General features: G+C 37.0%; 1 protein-coding gene across 1 annotated transcript in view; it reads right to left on the bottom strand.

Annotated features, from left to right (window-relative positions):
• stambpl1 (STAM binding protein-like 1) overlaps nucleotides 1–17,475 on the bottom strand; it is a 49,139-nt gene that overhangs the window by 30,900 nt on the left and 764 nt on the right. The window contains exon 2 of the mRNA XM_041814930.1: nucleotides 7,753–7,882. Within this exon, the coding sequence (XP_041670864.1) occupies nucleotides 7,753–7,815 (63 nt within the window). The 5' untranslated portion in view covers nucleotides 7,816–7,882. The remainder of the gene's footprint in view (nucleotides 1–7,752; nucleotides 7,883–17,475) is intronic.

A 17,475-nucleotide genomic window follows, 5' to 3' on the forward strand; every position in this document is an offset into this window, starting at 1 on the left:
TGCAGAACTCTTTATTCATGACGGCACGCCGAGGACGAGAGGCGGGGTCTGAGGGACAAAGATGGAGAGATGAAGACACCAGAACATTCATTATTTCATCAGTCCTCCTCCTTTAATCTCAGATGTTCGATCTGAGCGTGCTCAGATGTTCAACGATCTGAGCGCGCTCAGATGTTCCTCTGGTTAAAAACACGGTCCAGCACAGACGGTTCAGTCTGATCCATGGCCCTGACTGCAGAAGAAACATATAAATACACAGAAGTGCATCTTTCCTTCACCAGCCCACAGTTCACGGCAACGCCGCCAACAAGCGGGGGGTCCACGGAGGTCAGGAAAGTCCTGGTCCATTATAAAGGCCGACTTTGATAAGCATATTTAATGTTTAAGCTGAATAAAAACACTCTGATCCACGCTAGAAACCATGAATGTGGTTTATTTATGCTGGAGAACAATCCTGCCTTTATCAAATATAAATATTAATGTGGACGGATACACAGAACTAAACCAGGAGGAAAGGAATGTTAGACGGTTACGCCATCATGTCCACAAACATCAGGAAGCATGAACACATGAATGAAACTGAGACTGTTCAGGAGAGGAGAATAAACGTGAGGAGACCAACAGAGGTTAAAGAGACAAGAATGGCATAGAGGGGTAAAAGTGGTAAAAATGGGGAAAAGGCAGAGAAAGTGTCATAAATACGTCTACTGGGGTTAAAAATGGGCAAAAACAACATAAACGTGGTAGAAATGGAAAAAGTGGGGAAAAGAAAATCTGAAAAAACTTTATAAAAGAGTAAAAAAGTGTCAAAAGACTGGCTAAACTAGCAGAAAGTTACAAAAATGGGCAAAAAAATAAGATATGGGCTAGAAGTGGAGAAAAAGGTCAAAGGGGTAAAGAAATAAAGCCACGAAGAGTAAAAATGGATAAAACAGGATAAAAAAGTTGCAATAAGATGAAAAAAGTGGCAAAAATGAACAAAGATGTTTTTAAAAAAAGGTCAAAAAATGGGTTGAAAGTTTCAACATTCTGCTAAAAAGCAGAGAAAAAAGGCATCAGTGGGTAAAAGCTAGAGCCCTGTGATTCCCGCCTTAACGGAAGCGCAGGATTGGCCGATAAAAACAGAATCTGCTATTTAACATGGAAACAGGAAACTGAATGAATTTGACTGAAATGTGATTTTTTAGAAAGGGGAACGTTTATCTGAGGAATATGTTCTGGGGGAACACTAAAGCGTGGCACAACTTGTGCCTCACTTCACAAACACTCACCCCGCCCCTAACCCCGCCCCCTCCTAAACAATGACGGCATGTCAGAAAGCTGCACGGAACACCAGCAAACGTCCCGCAGCTCTACAGGGGCAGTAGGGTGTAAGCCATGTTACATTAGAGTAACAGCCTGATAGTTCCTCCGCAGATACTGGAGCTCCCTCTGGCTCTTAACGAGCTAACACCTGTCTGCATTAACGTAGCGCTCTGATAGAGGCTGACGGACAGACGGCGAGGAGAGAACCGTTACCGTCAGGAGGAGAACAACGCAGCATCAGACTGAGAGAGTAAAGAAGAGTTACAGATTTACTTTAAACCATTGAACTTTAATGTGACCTTCTTATTCAGCTCCAATCACTGAGAGGACAGAAGGGTTTCTTCATCCCATCAGAAACATCAGTGAGGATGTGAAACTGATTTCAGAGGGCCGACAAAAACCGCATCAATGGGCAAAAACCGAGAAAAAACAGGAAAGAAAAGCTGAAAAAAATGGGTAAAATGAAAAGGTGCCTTAAATAAGCAAAAAGTTGCAAAAAGAAACGGCAATAATGGATGAAAAAAGAAGAGCTGAAACGTAACATTACAGCTCCACAGCTGACTGAACAGGATGAATCTGTTTTTATTATAATCATTCATAAAAAAATCAGAAAAATAACAATAAATAATAAATCAGATAAATAACCATAAATAATAAATCAGATAAATAACCATAAATAATAAATCAGATAAATAACCATTAATAATAAATCAGATAAATAACCATTAATAATAAATCAGATAAATAATAATAAATAATAAATCAGATAAATAACAATAAATAATAAATCAGATAAATAACCATTAATAATAAATCAGATAAATAATAATAAATAATAAATCAGATAAATAACAATAAATAATAAATCAGATAAATAATAATAAATAATAAATCAGATAAATAATAATAAATAATAAATCAGATAAATAATAATAAATAATAAATCAGATAAATAACCATTAATAATAAATCAGATAAATAACCATTAATAATAAATCAGATAAATAACCATTAATAATAAATCAGATAAATAACCATAAAAAATAAATCAGATAAATAACCATAAATAATAAATCAGATAAATAACCATTAATAATAAATCAGATAAATAACCATAAATAATAAATCAGATAAATAACAATAAATAATAAATCAGATAAATAATAATAAATAATAAATCAGATAAATAACAATAAATAATAAATCAGATAAATAACCATTAATAATAAATCAGATAAATAATAATAAATAATAAATCAGATAAATAACTATAAATAATAAATCAGATAAATAACCATAAATAATAAATCAGATAAATAACCATTAATAATAAATCAGATAAATAACCATAAATAATAAATCAGATAAATAACCATAAATAATAAATCAGATAAATAACCATAAAAAATAAATCAGATAAATAACCATAAATAATAAATCAGATAAATAACCATTAATAATAAATCAGATAAATAACCATTAATAATAAATCAGATAAATAACCATTAATAATAAATCAGATAAATAATAATAAATAATAAATCAGATAAATAACCATAAATAATAAATCAGATAAATAACCATAAATAATAAATCAGATAAATAACCATAAAAAATAAATCAGATAAATAACCATAAATAATAAATCAGATAAATAACCATTAATAATAAATCAGATAAATAACCATTAATAATAAATCAGATAAATAATAATAAATAATAAATCAGATAAATAATCATAAATAATAAATCAGATAAATAACCATAAATAATAAATCAGATAAATAACTATAAATAATAAATCAGATAAATAACCATAAAAAATAAATCAGATAAATAACCATTAATAATAAATCAGATAAATAACCATAAATAATAAATCAGATAAATAACCATAAAAAATAAATCAGATAAATAACCATAAATAATAAATCAGATAAATAACCATTAATAATAAATCAGATAAATAACCATAAATAATAAATCAGATAAATAATAATAAATAATAAATCAGATAAATAACCATAAATAATAAATCAGATAAATAACCATAAATAATAAATCAGATAAATAACTATAAATAATAAATCAGATAAATAACCATTAATAATAAATCAGATAAATAACCATAAATAATAAATCAGATAAATAACCATAAATAATAAATCAGATAAATAACCATAAAAAATAAATCAGATAAATAACCATTAATAATAAATCAGATAAATAACCATTAATAATAAATCAGATAAATAATAATAAATAATAAATCAGATAAATAACTTTAAATAATAAATCAGATAAATAACCATAAAAAATAAATCAGATAAATAACCATTAATAATAAATCAGATAAATAACCATTAATAATAAATCAGATAAATAATAATAAATAATAAATCAGATAAATAACTTTAAATAATAAATCAGATAAATAATAATAAATAATAAATCAGATAAATAACCATAAATAATAAATCAGATAAATAACCATAAATAATAAATCAGATAAATAACCATAAATAATAAATCAGATAAATAACTATAAATAATAAATCAGATAAATAACCATAAATAATAAATCAGATAAATAACCATTAATAATAAATCAGATAAATAACCATTAATAATAAATCAGATAAATAATAATAAATAATAAATCAGATAAATAACCATTAATAATAAATCAGATAAATAACCATTAATAATAAATCAGATAAATAACCATAAATAATAAATCAGATAAATAACCATAAATAATAAATCAGATAAATAACCATTAATAATAAATCAGATAAATAATAATAAATAATAAATCAGATAAATAACCATTAATAATAAATCAGATAAATAACCATTAATAATAAATCAGATAAATAACCATAAATGATAAATCAGATAAATAACCATAAATAATAAATCAGATAAATAACTTTAAATAATAAATCAGATAAATAACCATAAATAATAAATCAGATAAATAACCATAAATAATAAATCAGATAAATAACCATAAATAATAAATCAGATAAATAACTATAAATAATAAATCAGATAAATAACCATAAATAATAAATCAGATAAATAATAATAAATAATAAATCAGATAAATAACCATAAATAATAAATCAGATAAATAACTATAAATAATAAATCAGATAAATAACCATAAATAATAAATCAGATAAATAACCATTAATAATAAATCAGATAAATAACTTTAAATAATAAATCAGATAAATAACCATAAATAATAAATCAGATAAATAACCATAAATAATAAATCAGATAAATAACCATAAATAATAAATCAGATAAATAACCATAAATAATAAATCAGATAAATAACCATAAATAATAAATCAGATAAATAACCATTAATAATAAATCAATAAATTCAGATAAATAAATCAGATAAATAAATCAGATAAATAACCATAAATAATAAATCAGATAAATAACCATAAATAATAAATCAGATAAATAACCATAAATAATAAATCAGATAAATAACCATAAATAATAAATCAGATAAATAACCATAAATAATAAATCAGATAAATAACCATAAATAATAAATCAGATAAATAACTATAAATAATAAATCAGATAAATAACCATAAATAATAAATCAGATAAATAACCATTAATAATAAATCAGATAAATAACAATAAATAAATCAGATAAATAACCATAAATAATAAATCAGATAAATAACCATAAATAATAAATCAGATAAATAACCATAAATAATAAATCAGATAAATAACCATAAATAATAAATCAGATAAATAACCATAAATAATAAATCAGATAAATAACCATTAATAATAAATCAGATAAATAACAATAAATAATAAATCAGATAAATAACCATTAATAATAAATCAGATAAATAATAATAAATAATAAATCAGATAAATAACCATAAATAATAAATCAGATAAATAACTATAAATAATAAATCAGATAAATAACCATAAATAATAAATCAGATAAATAACCATAAATGATAAATCAGATAAATAACTATAAATAATAAATCAGATAAATAACCATAAATAATAAATCAGATAAATAACCATTAATAATAAATCAGATAAATAACTTTAAATAATAAATCAGATAAATAACCATAAATAATAAATCAGATAAATAACCATAAATAATAAATCAGATAAATAACCATAAATAATAAATCAGATAAATAACTATAAATAATAAATCAGATAAATAACCATAAATAATAAATCAGATAAATAACCATAAATAATAAATCAGATAAATAACCATAAATAATAAATCAGATAAATAACCATAAATAATAAATCAGATAAATAACCATAAATAATAAATCAGATAAATAACTTTAAATAATAAATCAGATAAATAACCATAAATAATAAATCAGATAAATAACCATAAATAATAAATCAGATAAATAACCATAAATAATAAATCAGATAAATAACCATAAATAATAAATCAGATAAATAACCATAAATAATAAATCAGATAAATAACCATAAATAATAAATCAGATAAATAACCATAAATAATAAATCAGATAAATAACTATAAATAATAAATCAGATAAATAACCATAAATAATAAATCAGATAAATAATAATAAATAATAAATCAGATAAATAACTTTAAATAATAAATCAGATAAATAACCATAAATAATAAATCAGATAAATAACCATAAATAATAAATCAGATAAATAACCATAAATAATAAATCAGATAAATAACCATAAATAATAAATCAGATAAATAACCATAAATAATAAATCAGATAAATAACCATTAATAATAAATCAGATAAATAACAATAATAAATCAGATAAATAACTATAAATAATAAATCAGATAAATAACCATAAATAATAAATCAGATAAATAACCATTAATAATAAATCAGATAAATAACTTTAAATAATAAATCAGATAAATAACCATAAATAATAAATCAGATAAATAACCATAAATAATAAATCAGATAAATAACCATTAATAATAATAAATCAGATAAATAACCATAAATAATAAATCAGATAAATAACCATAAATAATAAATCAGATAAATAACTTTAAATAATAAATCAGATAAATAACCATAAATAATAAATCAGATAAATAACCATAAATAATAAATCAGATAAATAACCATAAATAATAAATCAGATAAATAACCATTAATAATAAATCAGATAAATAACCATAAATAATAAATCAGATAAATAACCATAAATAATAAATCAGATAAATAACTTTAAATAATAAATCAGATAAATAACTTTAAATAATAAATCAGATAAATAACTTTAAATAATAAATCAGATAAATAACCATAAATAATAAATCAGATAAATAACCATAAATAATAAATCAGATAAATAACTATAAATAATAAATCAGATAAATAACCATAAATAATAAATCAGATAAATAACCATTAATAATAAATCAGATAAATAACTTTAAATAATAAATCAGATAAATAACCATAAATAATAAATCAGATAAATAACCATAAATAATAAATCAGATAAATAACCATAAATAATAAATCAGATAAATAACCATAAATAATAAATCAGATAAATAACCATAAATAATAAATCAGATAAATAACCATTAATAATAAATCAGATAAATAATAATAAATAATAAATCAGATAAATAACAATAAATAATAAATCAGATAAATAACCATAAATAATAAATCAGATAAATAATAATAAATAATAAATCAGATAAATAACCATAAATAATAAATCAGATAAATAACTATAAATAATAAATCAGATAAATAACCATAAATAATAAATCAGATAAATAACCATTAATAATAAATCAGATAAATAACCATTAATAATAAATCAGATAAATAACTTTAAATAATAAATCAGATAAATAACCATAAATAATAAATCAGATAAATAACCATAAATAATAAATCAGATAAATAACCATTAATAATAAATCAGATAAATAACCATAAATAATAAATCAGATAAATAACCATAAATAATAAATCAGATAAATAACTTTAAATAATAAATCAGATAAATAACCATAAATAATAAATCAGATAAATAACCATAAATAATAAATCAGATAAATAACCATAAATAATAAATCAGATAAATAACCATTAATAATAAATCAGATAAATAACCATAAATAATAAATCAGATAAATAACCATAAATAATAAATCAGATAAATAACTTTAAATAATAAATCAGATAAATAACTTTAAATAATAAATCAGATAAATAACTTTAAATAATAAATCAGATAAATAACCATAAATAATAAATCAGATAAATAACCATAAATAATAAATCAGATAAATAATCATCTTTGATCATAATCATAAATAAAGCCCTGAGAGAGAGAGGAGCAGAGATCTGGGGACAGGATCAGCTGACTCACCAGCGTGTTGATGCTGAAGCCTTGCTCCATGGCGTTAAACTCGTGCTGCGTATGTTGGTGCATGTGCGTGTCACAGGCTGCGCTCGGCCCACGGCGTGCTCGTCCATCTGCCACCTCCCATGATGCTTCACTGCGGGGGAGACGAAAACAAACCAGATGTCACAGAGGAGCAGAGACACAGAGCAAACGGTCCTTTGAACGCAGCTAGCATGGTGGCTAAAGCTAACAGCCATCAGCCAATCAGAGCGTCTCATCCCGCCAGCTTGTCCTTGAGTTTGGTCCGTGGTAACCATGACAACGGGCAGCTATCAGTGAGTCAGCCACTTCAACAATGAGGAGGGAAACAAAGCCGACAAAGAGAGGACGACCTCTCACTCTGCAACATTTTCAACAACTAAAAACAAAAACAGCTCTGATCCACGCCGTCATCAACGCCGTCTGCTACACCCGGCCTGGAGGAGGTCGCCATGGCAACGAATGCATCAAGGCCAGAGACCGGGAAACAAGAGATGCACTGTATGAGGGAGTAAGAGAGAAAGATCAGAAATCTAAACTCTAAAATCTAAAATGTTATCTAAATTCAGGCAAAACAACACTGACCAATGACTGATAGAGGTCGACCAGGATCCGGTCTCTGGGTCTACCGGGATCCGGTCTCTGGGTCTACCGGGATCCGGTCTCTGGGTCTACCGGGATCCGGTCTCTGGGTCTATCAGGGTCCGGTCTCTGGGTCTATCAGGGTCCGGTCTCTGGGTCTACCAGGGTCCGGTCTCTGGGTCTACCAGGGTCCAGTCTCTGGGTCTACCAGGGTCCGGTCTCTGGGTCTACCGGGGTCCGGTCTCTGGGTCTATCGGGGTCCGGTCTCTGGTTCTATCGGGGTCCGGTCTCTGGGTCTATCGGGGTCCGGTCTCTGGGTCTACCGGGATCCGGTCTCTGGGTCTACCGGGATCCGGTCTCTGGGTCTACCGGGATCCGGTCTCTGGGTCTATCAGGGTCCAGTCTCTGGGTCTATCAGGGTCCAGTCTCTGGGTCTACCGGGATCCGGTCTCTGGGTCTACCAGGGTCCAGTCTCTGGGTCTACCAGGGTCCAGTCTCTGGGTCTATCAGGGTCCAGTCTCTGGGTCTATCAGGGTCCAGTCTCTGGTTCTATCAGGGTCCAGTCTCTGGGTCTATCAGGGTCCAGTCTCTGGGTCTACCAGGGTCCAGTCTCTGGGGCTACCAGGGTCCAGTCTCTGGGTCTACCAGGCTCCAGTCTCTGGGTCTATCAGGGTCCAGTCTCTGGGTCTATCAGAGTCCAGTCTCTGGATCTATCAGGATCCATTCTCTGGGTCTACCAGGGTCCAGTCTCTGGGGCTACCAGGGTCCAGTCTCTGGGGCTACCAGGGTCCAGTCTCTGGTTCTAACAGGATCCAGTCTCTGGGTCTACCAGGGTCCAGTCTCTGGGTCTATCAGGGTCCAGTCTCTGGTTCTACCGGGATCTGGTCTCTGGGTCTACCGGGATCCGGTCTCTGGGTCTACCGGGATCCGGTCTCTGGGTCTACCAGGATCCGGTCTCTGGGTCTACCGGGATCCGGTCTCTGGGCCTACCGGGATCCAGTTTCTGGGTCTAATAGGGTCCAGTCTCTGGTTCTATCAGGGCCAGTCTCTGGGTCTACCAGGGTCCAGTCTCTGGGTCTACCCGGGTCCAGTCTCTGGGTCTACCGGGATCCGGTCTCTGGGTCTACCGGGATCCGGTCTCTGGGTCTACCGGGATCCGGTCTCTGGGTCTACCGGGATCCGGTCTCTGGGTCTAATAGGGTCCAGTCTCTGGTTCTATCAGGGCCAGTCTCTGGGTCTACCAGGGTCCAGTCTCTGGGTCTACCGGGATCCGGTCTCTGGGTCTACCGGGATCCGGTCTCTGGGTCTACCAGGATCCAGTCTATGGGTCTAATACGGTCCAGTCTCTGGGTCTATCAGGGCCAGTCTCTGGGTCTACCAGGGTCCAGTCTCTGGGTCTACCAGGGTCCAGTCTCTGGGTCTATCAGGGTCCAGTCTCTGGGTCTATCAGGGTCCAGTCTCTGGGTCTACCAGGGTCCAGTCTCTGGGTCTATCAGGGTCCAGTCTCTGGTTCTAACAGGATCCAGTCTCTGGGTCTACCAGGGTCCAGTCTCTGGGTCTATCAGGGTCCAGTCTCTGGTTCTACCGGGATCCGGTCTCTGGGTCTATCAGGGTCCAGTCGCTGGGTCTATCAGGGTCCATTCTCTGGGTCTACCAGGGTCCAGTCTCTGGGTATACCAGGGTCCAGTCTATGGGTCTATCAGGGTCCAGTCTCTGGGTCTATCAGGGTCAAGTCTCTGGGTCTATCAGGGTCCAGTCTCTGGGTCTATCAGGGTCCAGTCTCTGGGTCCACCAGGATCCAGTCTCTGGGTCAATCAGGGTCAATTCTCTGGGTCTATCAGGGTCCAGTATCTAGATATATCAGGGTCCAGTCTCTGGGTCTATCAGGGTCCATTCTCTGGGTCTATCAGAGTCCAGTCTCTGGGTCTATCAGGGTCCAGTCTCTGGGTCCACCAGGATCCAGTCTCTGGGTCTATCAGGGTCCAGTCTCTGGGTCTATCAGGGTCCAGTCTCTGGGTCTACCAGGGTCCAGTCTCTGGGTCTACCAGGCTCCAGTCTCTGGGTCTATCAGGGTCCAGTCTCTGGGTCTATCAGAGTCCAGTCTCTGGATCTATCAGGATCCATTCTCTGGGTCTACCAGGGTCCAGTCTCTGGGGCTACCAGGGTCCAGTCTCTGGGGCTACCAGGGTCCAGTCTCTGGTTCTAACAGGATCCAGTCTCTGGGTCTACCAGGGTCCAGTCTCTGGGTCTACCAGGGTCCAGTCTCTGGGTCTACCAGGGTCCAGTCTCTAGGGCTACCAGGGTCCAGTCTCTGGGTCTATCAGGGTCCAGTCTCTGGGTCTACCAGGGTCCAGTCTCTGGGGCTACCAGGGTCCAGTCTCTGGGTCTATCAGGGTCCAGTCTCTGGGTCTATCAGGGTCCAGTCTCTGGGGCTACCAGGGTCCAGTCTCTGGTTCTACCAGGATCCAGTCTCTGGGTCTATCAGGGTCCAGTCTCTGGGTCTATCAGGGTCCAGTCTCTGGGTCTACCAGGGTCCAGTCTCTGGGGCTACCAGGGTCCAGTCTCTGGGTCTATCAGGGTCCAGTCTCTGGGTCTACCAGGGTCCAGTCTCTGGGTCTACCAGGGTCCAGTCTCTGGGGCTACCAGGGTCCAGTCTCTGGGTCTATCAGGGTCCAGTCTCTGGGTCTATCAGGGTCCAGTCTCTGGGTCTACCGGGATCCGGTCTCTGGGTCTACCGGGATCCAGTTTCTGGGTCTAATGGGGTCCAGTCTCTGGTTCTATCAGGGCCAGTCTCTGGGTCTACCAGGGTCCAGTCTCTGGGTCTACCGGGATCCGGTCTCTGGGTCTACCGGGATCCGGTCTCTGGGTCTACCAGGATCCAGTCTATGGGTCTAATACGGTCCAGTCTCTGGGTCTATCAGGGCCAGTCTCTGGGTCTACCAGGGTCCAGTCTCTTGGTCTACCAGGGTCCAGTCTCTGGGTCTACCAGGGTCCAGTCTCTGGGTCTATCAGGGTCCAGTCTCTGGGTCTATCAGGATCCAGTCTCTGGGTCTATCAGGATCCAGTCTCTGGGTACAGAGACATTATTATCCCATGACTTCAGTGAAACAGAGTCAAATAAAGGTGTTGAATGTTTTTTCATCTTTTTTTCATGCACAGACACTAGATCCCTGTTGGGCCCACTGCTGGATCCCGACCCACCAGTTGAGAACCACGGCTCTGAACTGCAGCTCTGTAGACACTGTCTGTGAGGCTGTGCCAGAAATACTTCAGAGATGGAGGCTCAGGTGTTTCAGGTGCGTCGAGGTCGTCACTCACACTTCCTGCTCGACCACATTCACTGTAAATCCCTCAGCTCACACACGCCAACACACCTGACCAGACAGGAAACACCTGCTGCCTGTCAGGCAAAACTCTGGGCTGAAGACTGCCTTTGTTTCCTCAGGAATCTACCCAGCAGTCGTTTCAGCCCCATAAGGCTGTGGTAATGGTCCATGCTGCAGCTCTCAGTAGGCTGTAGTACCAGGAGGGAGCTGTGGTGTCATGTGACTTTATTTACCACAGAAACGACCATCAGACTGACGACGGTACCGAACACAGGAACAGAGGACCCGTTACCTCACTGGCACGCCACGTCAGAATAAAACAGCTGATTATTTTATCAAAGAGTCTAACCCTCAATTTGGCAGAGAAACGTAAAAATCCTACAAAACAACACCTGACTTCACTCAGATGGAGCCACTAAAAAAAACTAAAAGTATCAAAATAATAATAATAATAATAACAATAATAATAATATTAAACCATAACACCAATGATATTAATATTAATAAAAATAATAATAATAATCATTACAATAAAGATATTAATAGTAATAATACCAACAATAATGATATCAATAATAATGATTATAATAATAATAACAACAATATAAAAACAATATAAAAAAATCATCATCATAATAATTACAATAATCATAATAATATTAATACGCTCACCTGATTTAAACCTGGACTAACAGTTAACCCCTGATTACCTGTGCTCACCTGATTTAAACCTGGACTAACAGTTAACCCCTGATTACCTGTGCTCACCTGAGTTAAACTGGACTAACAGGTATCCCCTGATTACCTGTGCTCACCTGAGTTAAACCTGGACTAAGTTAACCCCTGATTACCTCTGCTCACCTGAGTTAAACCTGGACTAAGTTAACCCCTGATTACCTCTGCTCACCTGAGTTAAACCTGGACTAACAGGTATCCCCTGATTACCTGTGCTCACCTGAGTTAAACCTGGACTAAGTTAACCCCTGATTACCTCTGCTCACCTGAGTTAAACCTGGACTAAGTTGACCCCTGATTACCTGTGCTCACCTGAGTTAAACTGGACTAACAGTTAACCCCTGATTACCTGTGCTCACCTGAGTTAAACCTGGACTAAGTTAACCCCTGATTACCTGTGCTCACCTGAGTTAAACTGGACTAACAGGTATCCCCTGATTACCTGTGCTCACCTGAGTTAAACCTGGACTAAGTTAACCCCTGATTACCTCTGCTCACCTGAGTTAAACCTGGACTAAGTTAACCCCTGATTACCTCTGCTCACCTGAGTTAAACCTGGACTAACAGGTATCCCCTGATTACCTGTGCTCACCTGAGTTAAACCTGGACTAAGTTAACCCCTGATTACCTCTGCTCACCTGAGTTAAACCTGGACTAAGTTGACCCCTGATTACCTGTGCTCACCTGAGTTAAACTGGACTAACAGTTAACCCCTGATTACCTGTGCTCACCTGAGTTAAACCTGGACTAAGTTAACCCCTGATTACCTGTGCTCACCTGAGTTAAACCTGGACTAAGTTAACCCCTGATTACCTCTGCTCACCTGAGTTAAACCTGGACTAAGTTAATCCCTGATTACCTGTGCTCACCTGAGTTAAACTGGACTAACAGGTATCCCCTGATTACCTGTGCTCACCTGAGTTAAACCTGGACTAAGTTAACCCCTGATTACCTCTGCTCACCTGAGTTAAACCTGGACTAAGTTAACCCCTGATTACCTCTGCTCACCTGAGTTAAACCTGGACTAACAGGTATCCCCTGATTACCTGTGCTCACCTGAGTTAAACCTGGACTAAGTTAACCCCTGATTACCTCTGCTCACCTGAGTTAAACCTGGACTAAGTTGACCCCTGATTACCTGTGCTCACCTGAGTTAAACTGGACTAACAGTTAACCCCTGATTACCTGTGCTCACCTGAGTTAAACCTGGACTAAGTTAACCCCTGATTACCTCTGCTCACCTGAGTTAAACCTGGACTAAGTTAACCCCTGATTACCTCTGCTCACCTGAGTTAAACCTGGACTAAGTTAACCCCTGATTACCTGTGCTCACCTGAGTTAAACTGGACTAACAGTTAACCCCTGATTACCTGTGCTCACCTGAGTTAAACCTGGACTAGGTTAACCCCTGATTACCTCTGCTCACCTGAGTTAAACCTGGACTAACAGTTAACCCCTGATTACCTGTGCTCACCTGAGTTAATCCTGGACTAAGTTAACCTCTGATTACCTGTGCTCACCTGAGTTTAACCTGGACTAACAGTTAACCCCTGATTACCTGTGCTCACCTGAGTTTAACCTGGACTAACAGTTAACCCCTGATTACCTGTGCTCACCTGAGTTAAACCTGGACTAAGTTAACCCCTGATTACCTGTGCTCACCTGAGTAAAACCTGGACTAACAGTTAACCCCTGATTACCTGTGCTCACCTGAGTTAAACTGGACTAACAGTCAACCCCTGATTACCTGTGCTCACCTGAATTAAACCTGGACTAAGTTAACCCCTGATTACCTCTGCTCACCTGAGTTAAACCTGGACTAACAGTTAACCCCTGATTACCTCTGCTCACCTGAGTTAATCCTGGACTAAGTTAACCCCTGATTACCTGTGCTCACCTGAGTTAAACTGGACTAACAGTTAACCCCTGATTACCTGTGCTCACCTGAGTTAAACCTGGACTAAGTTAACCCCTGATTACCTGTGCTCACCTGAGTTAAACCTGGACTAAGTTAACCCCTGATTACCTCTGCTCACCTGAGTTAAACCTGGACTAAGTTAATCCCTGATTACCTGTGCTCACCTGAGTTAAACTGGACTAACAGGTATCCCCTGATTACCTGTGCTCACCTGAGTTAAACCTGGACTAAGTTAACCCCTGATTACCTCTGCTCACCTGAGTTAAACCTGGACTAAGTTAACCCCTGATTACCTCTGCTCACCTGAGTTAAACTGGACTAACAGTTAACCCCTGATTACCTGTGCTCACCTGAGTTAAACCTGGACTAAGTTAACCCCTGATTACCTCTGCTCACCTGAGTTAAACCTGGACTAAGTTAACCCCTGATTACCTCTGCTCACCTGAGTTAAACCTGGACTAAGTTAACCCCTGATTACCTGTGCTCACCTGAGTTAAACTGGACTAACAGTTAACCCCTGATTACCTGTGCTCACCTGAGTTAAACCTGGACTAGGTTAACCCCTGATTACCTCTGCTCACCTGAGTTAAACCTGGACTAACAGTTAACCCCTGATTACCTGTGCTCACCTGAGTTAAACCTGGACTAAGTTAACCTCTGATTACCTGTGCTCACCTGAGTTTAACCTGGACTAACAGTTAACCCCTGATTACCTGTGCTCACCTGAGTTAAACCTGGACTAACAGTTAACCCCTGATTGCCCGTGCTCACCTGAGTTTATCCTGGACTAAGTTAACCCCTGATTACCTGTGCTCACCTGAGTAAAACCTGGACTAACAGTTAACCCCTGATTACCTGTGCTCACCTGAGTTAAACTGGACTAACAGTCAACCCCTGATTACCTGTGCTCACCTGAATTAAACCTGGACTAAGTTAACCCCTGATTACCTCTGCTCACCTGAGTTAAACCTGGACTAACAGTTAACCCCTGATTACCTCTGCTCACCTGAGTTAATCCTGGACTAAGTTAACCCCTGATTACCTGTGCTCACCTGAGTTAAACCTGGACTAAGTTAACCCCTGATTACCTGTGCTCACCTGAGTTTAACCGGGACTAACAGTTAACCCCTGATTACCTGTGCTCACCTGAGTTAAACCTGGACTAACAGTTAACCCCTGATTACCCGTGCTCACCTGAGTTAAACCTGGACTAAGTTTACCCCTGATTTCCATTGCACACCTGAGTTAAACCTGGACTAACAGTTAACCCCTGATTACCTGTGCTCACCTGAGTTAAACCTGGACTAACAGTTAACCCCTGATTACCTGTGCTCACCTGAGTAAAACCTGGACTAAGTTAACCCCTGATTACCCGTGCTCACCTGAGTTTATCCTGGACTAAGTTAACCCCTGATTACCTGTGCTCACCTGAGTTAAACCTGGACTAAGTTAACCCCTGATTACCTCTGCTCACCTGAGTTAAACCTGGACTAACAGTTAACCCCTGATTACCTGTGCTCACCTGAGTTAATCCTGGACTAAGTTAACCTCTGATTACCTGTGCTCACCTGAGTTAAACCTAGACTAACAGTTAACCTCTGATTACCTGTGCTCACCTGAGTTTAACCTGGACTAACAGTTAACCCCTGATTACCTGTGCTCACCTGAGTTAAACCTGGACTAAGTTAACCCTTGATTACCTGTGCTCACCTGAGTTAAACCTGGACTAACAGTTAACCCCTGATTACCCGTGCTCACCTGAGTTTATCCTGGACTAAGTTTACCCCTGATTTCCAGTGCTCACCTGAGTTAAACCTGGACTAACAGTTAACCTCTGATTACCTGTGCTCACTTGAGTTAAACCTGGACTAAGTTGACCCCTGATTACCTGTGCTCACCTGAGTTAAACTGGACTAACAGTTAACCCCTGATTACCTGTGCTCACCTGAGTTAAACCTGGACTAAGTTGACCCCTGATTACCTGTGCTCACCTGAGTTAAACTGGACTAACAGTTAACCCCTGATTACCTGTGCTCACCTGAGTTTAACCTGGACTAACAGTTATCCCCTGATTACCCGTGCTCACCTGAGTTTATCCTGGACTAAGTTAACCCCTGATTACCTGTGCTCACCTGAGTTAAACCTGGACTAAAAGTTATCCCCTGATTACCTGTGCTCACCTGAGTTAAACCTGGACTAACAGTTAACCCCTGATTACCTGTGCTCACCTGAGTTAATCCTGGACTAACAGTTAACCCCTGATTACCTGTGCTCACCTGAGTAAAACCTGGACTAACAGTTAACCCCTGATTACCTGTGCTCACCTGAGTTAATCCTGGACTAAGTTAACCTCTGATTACCTGTGCTCACCTGAGTTTAACCTGGACTAACAGTCAACCCCTGATTACCTGTGCTCACCTGAGTTAATCCTGGACTAGGTTAACCCCTGATTACCTGTGCTCACCTGAGTTAAACCTGGACTAACAGTTAACCCCTGATAACCTGTGCTCACCTGAGTTTAACCTGGACTAACAGTTAACCCCTGATTACCTGTGCTCACCTGAGTTAAACCTGGACTAAGTTAACCCTTGATTACCTGTGCTCACCTGAGTTAAACCTGGACTAAGTTGACCCCTGATTACCTGTGCTCACCTGAGTTAAACTGGACTAACAGTTAACCCCTGATTACCTCTGCTCACCTGAGCTTATCCTGGACTAAGTTAACCCCTGATTACCTGTGCTCACCTGAGTTAAACCTGGACTAACAGTTAACCCCTGATTACCTGTGCTCACCTGAGTAAAACCTGGACTAACAGTTAACCCCTGATTACCTGTGCTCACCTGAGTAAAACCTGGACTAACAGTTAACCCCTGATTACCTGTGCTCACCTAAGTATATCCTGGACTAAGTTAACCCCTGATTACCTGTGCTCACCTGAGTTAAACCTGGACTAACAGTTAACCCCTGATTACCTGTGCTCACCTGAGTTAAACCTGGACTAACAGTTAACCCCTGATTACCTGTGCTCACCTGAGTTAAACCTGGACTAACAGTTAACCCCTGATTACCCGTGCTCACCTAAGTATATCCTGGACTAAGTTAACCCCTGATTACCTGTGCTCACCTGAGTTAAACCTGGACTAACA

Source organism: Cheilinus undulatus, linkage group 20, assembly GCF_018320785.1.
Source record: "Cheilinus undulatus linkage group 20, ASM1832078v1, whole genome shotgun sequence".
NCBI classification, from domain to species: domain Eukaryota; kingdom Metazoa; phylum Chordata; class Actinopteri; order Labriformes; family Labridae; genus Cheilinus; species Cheilinus undulatus.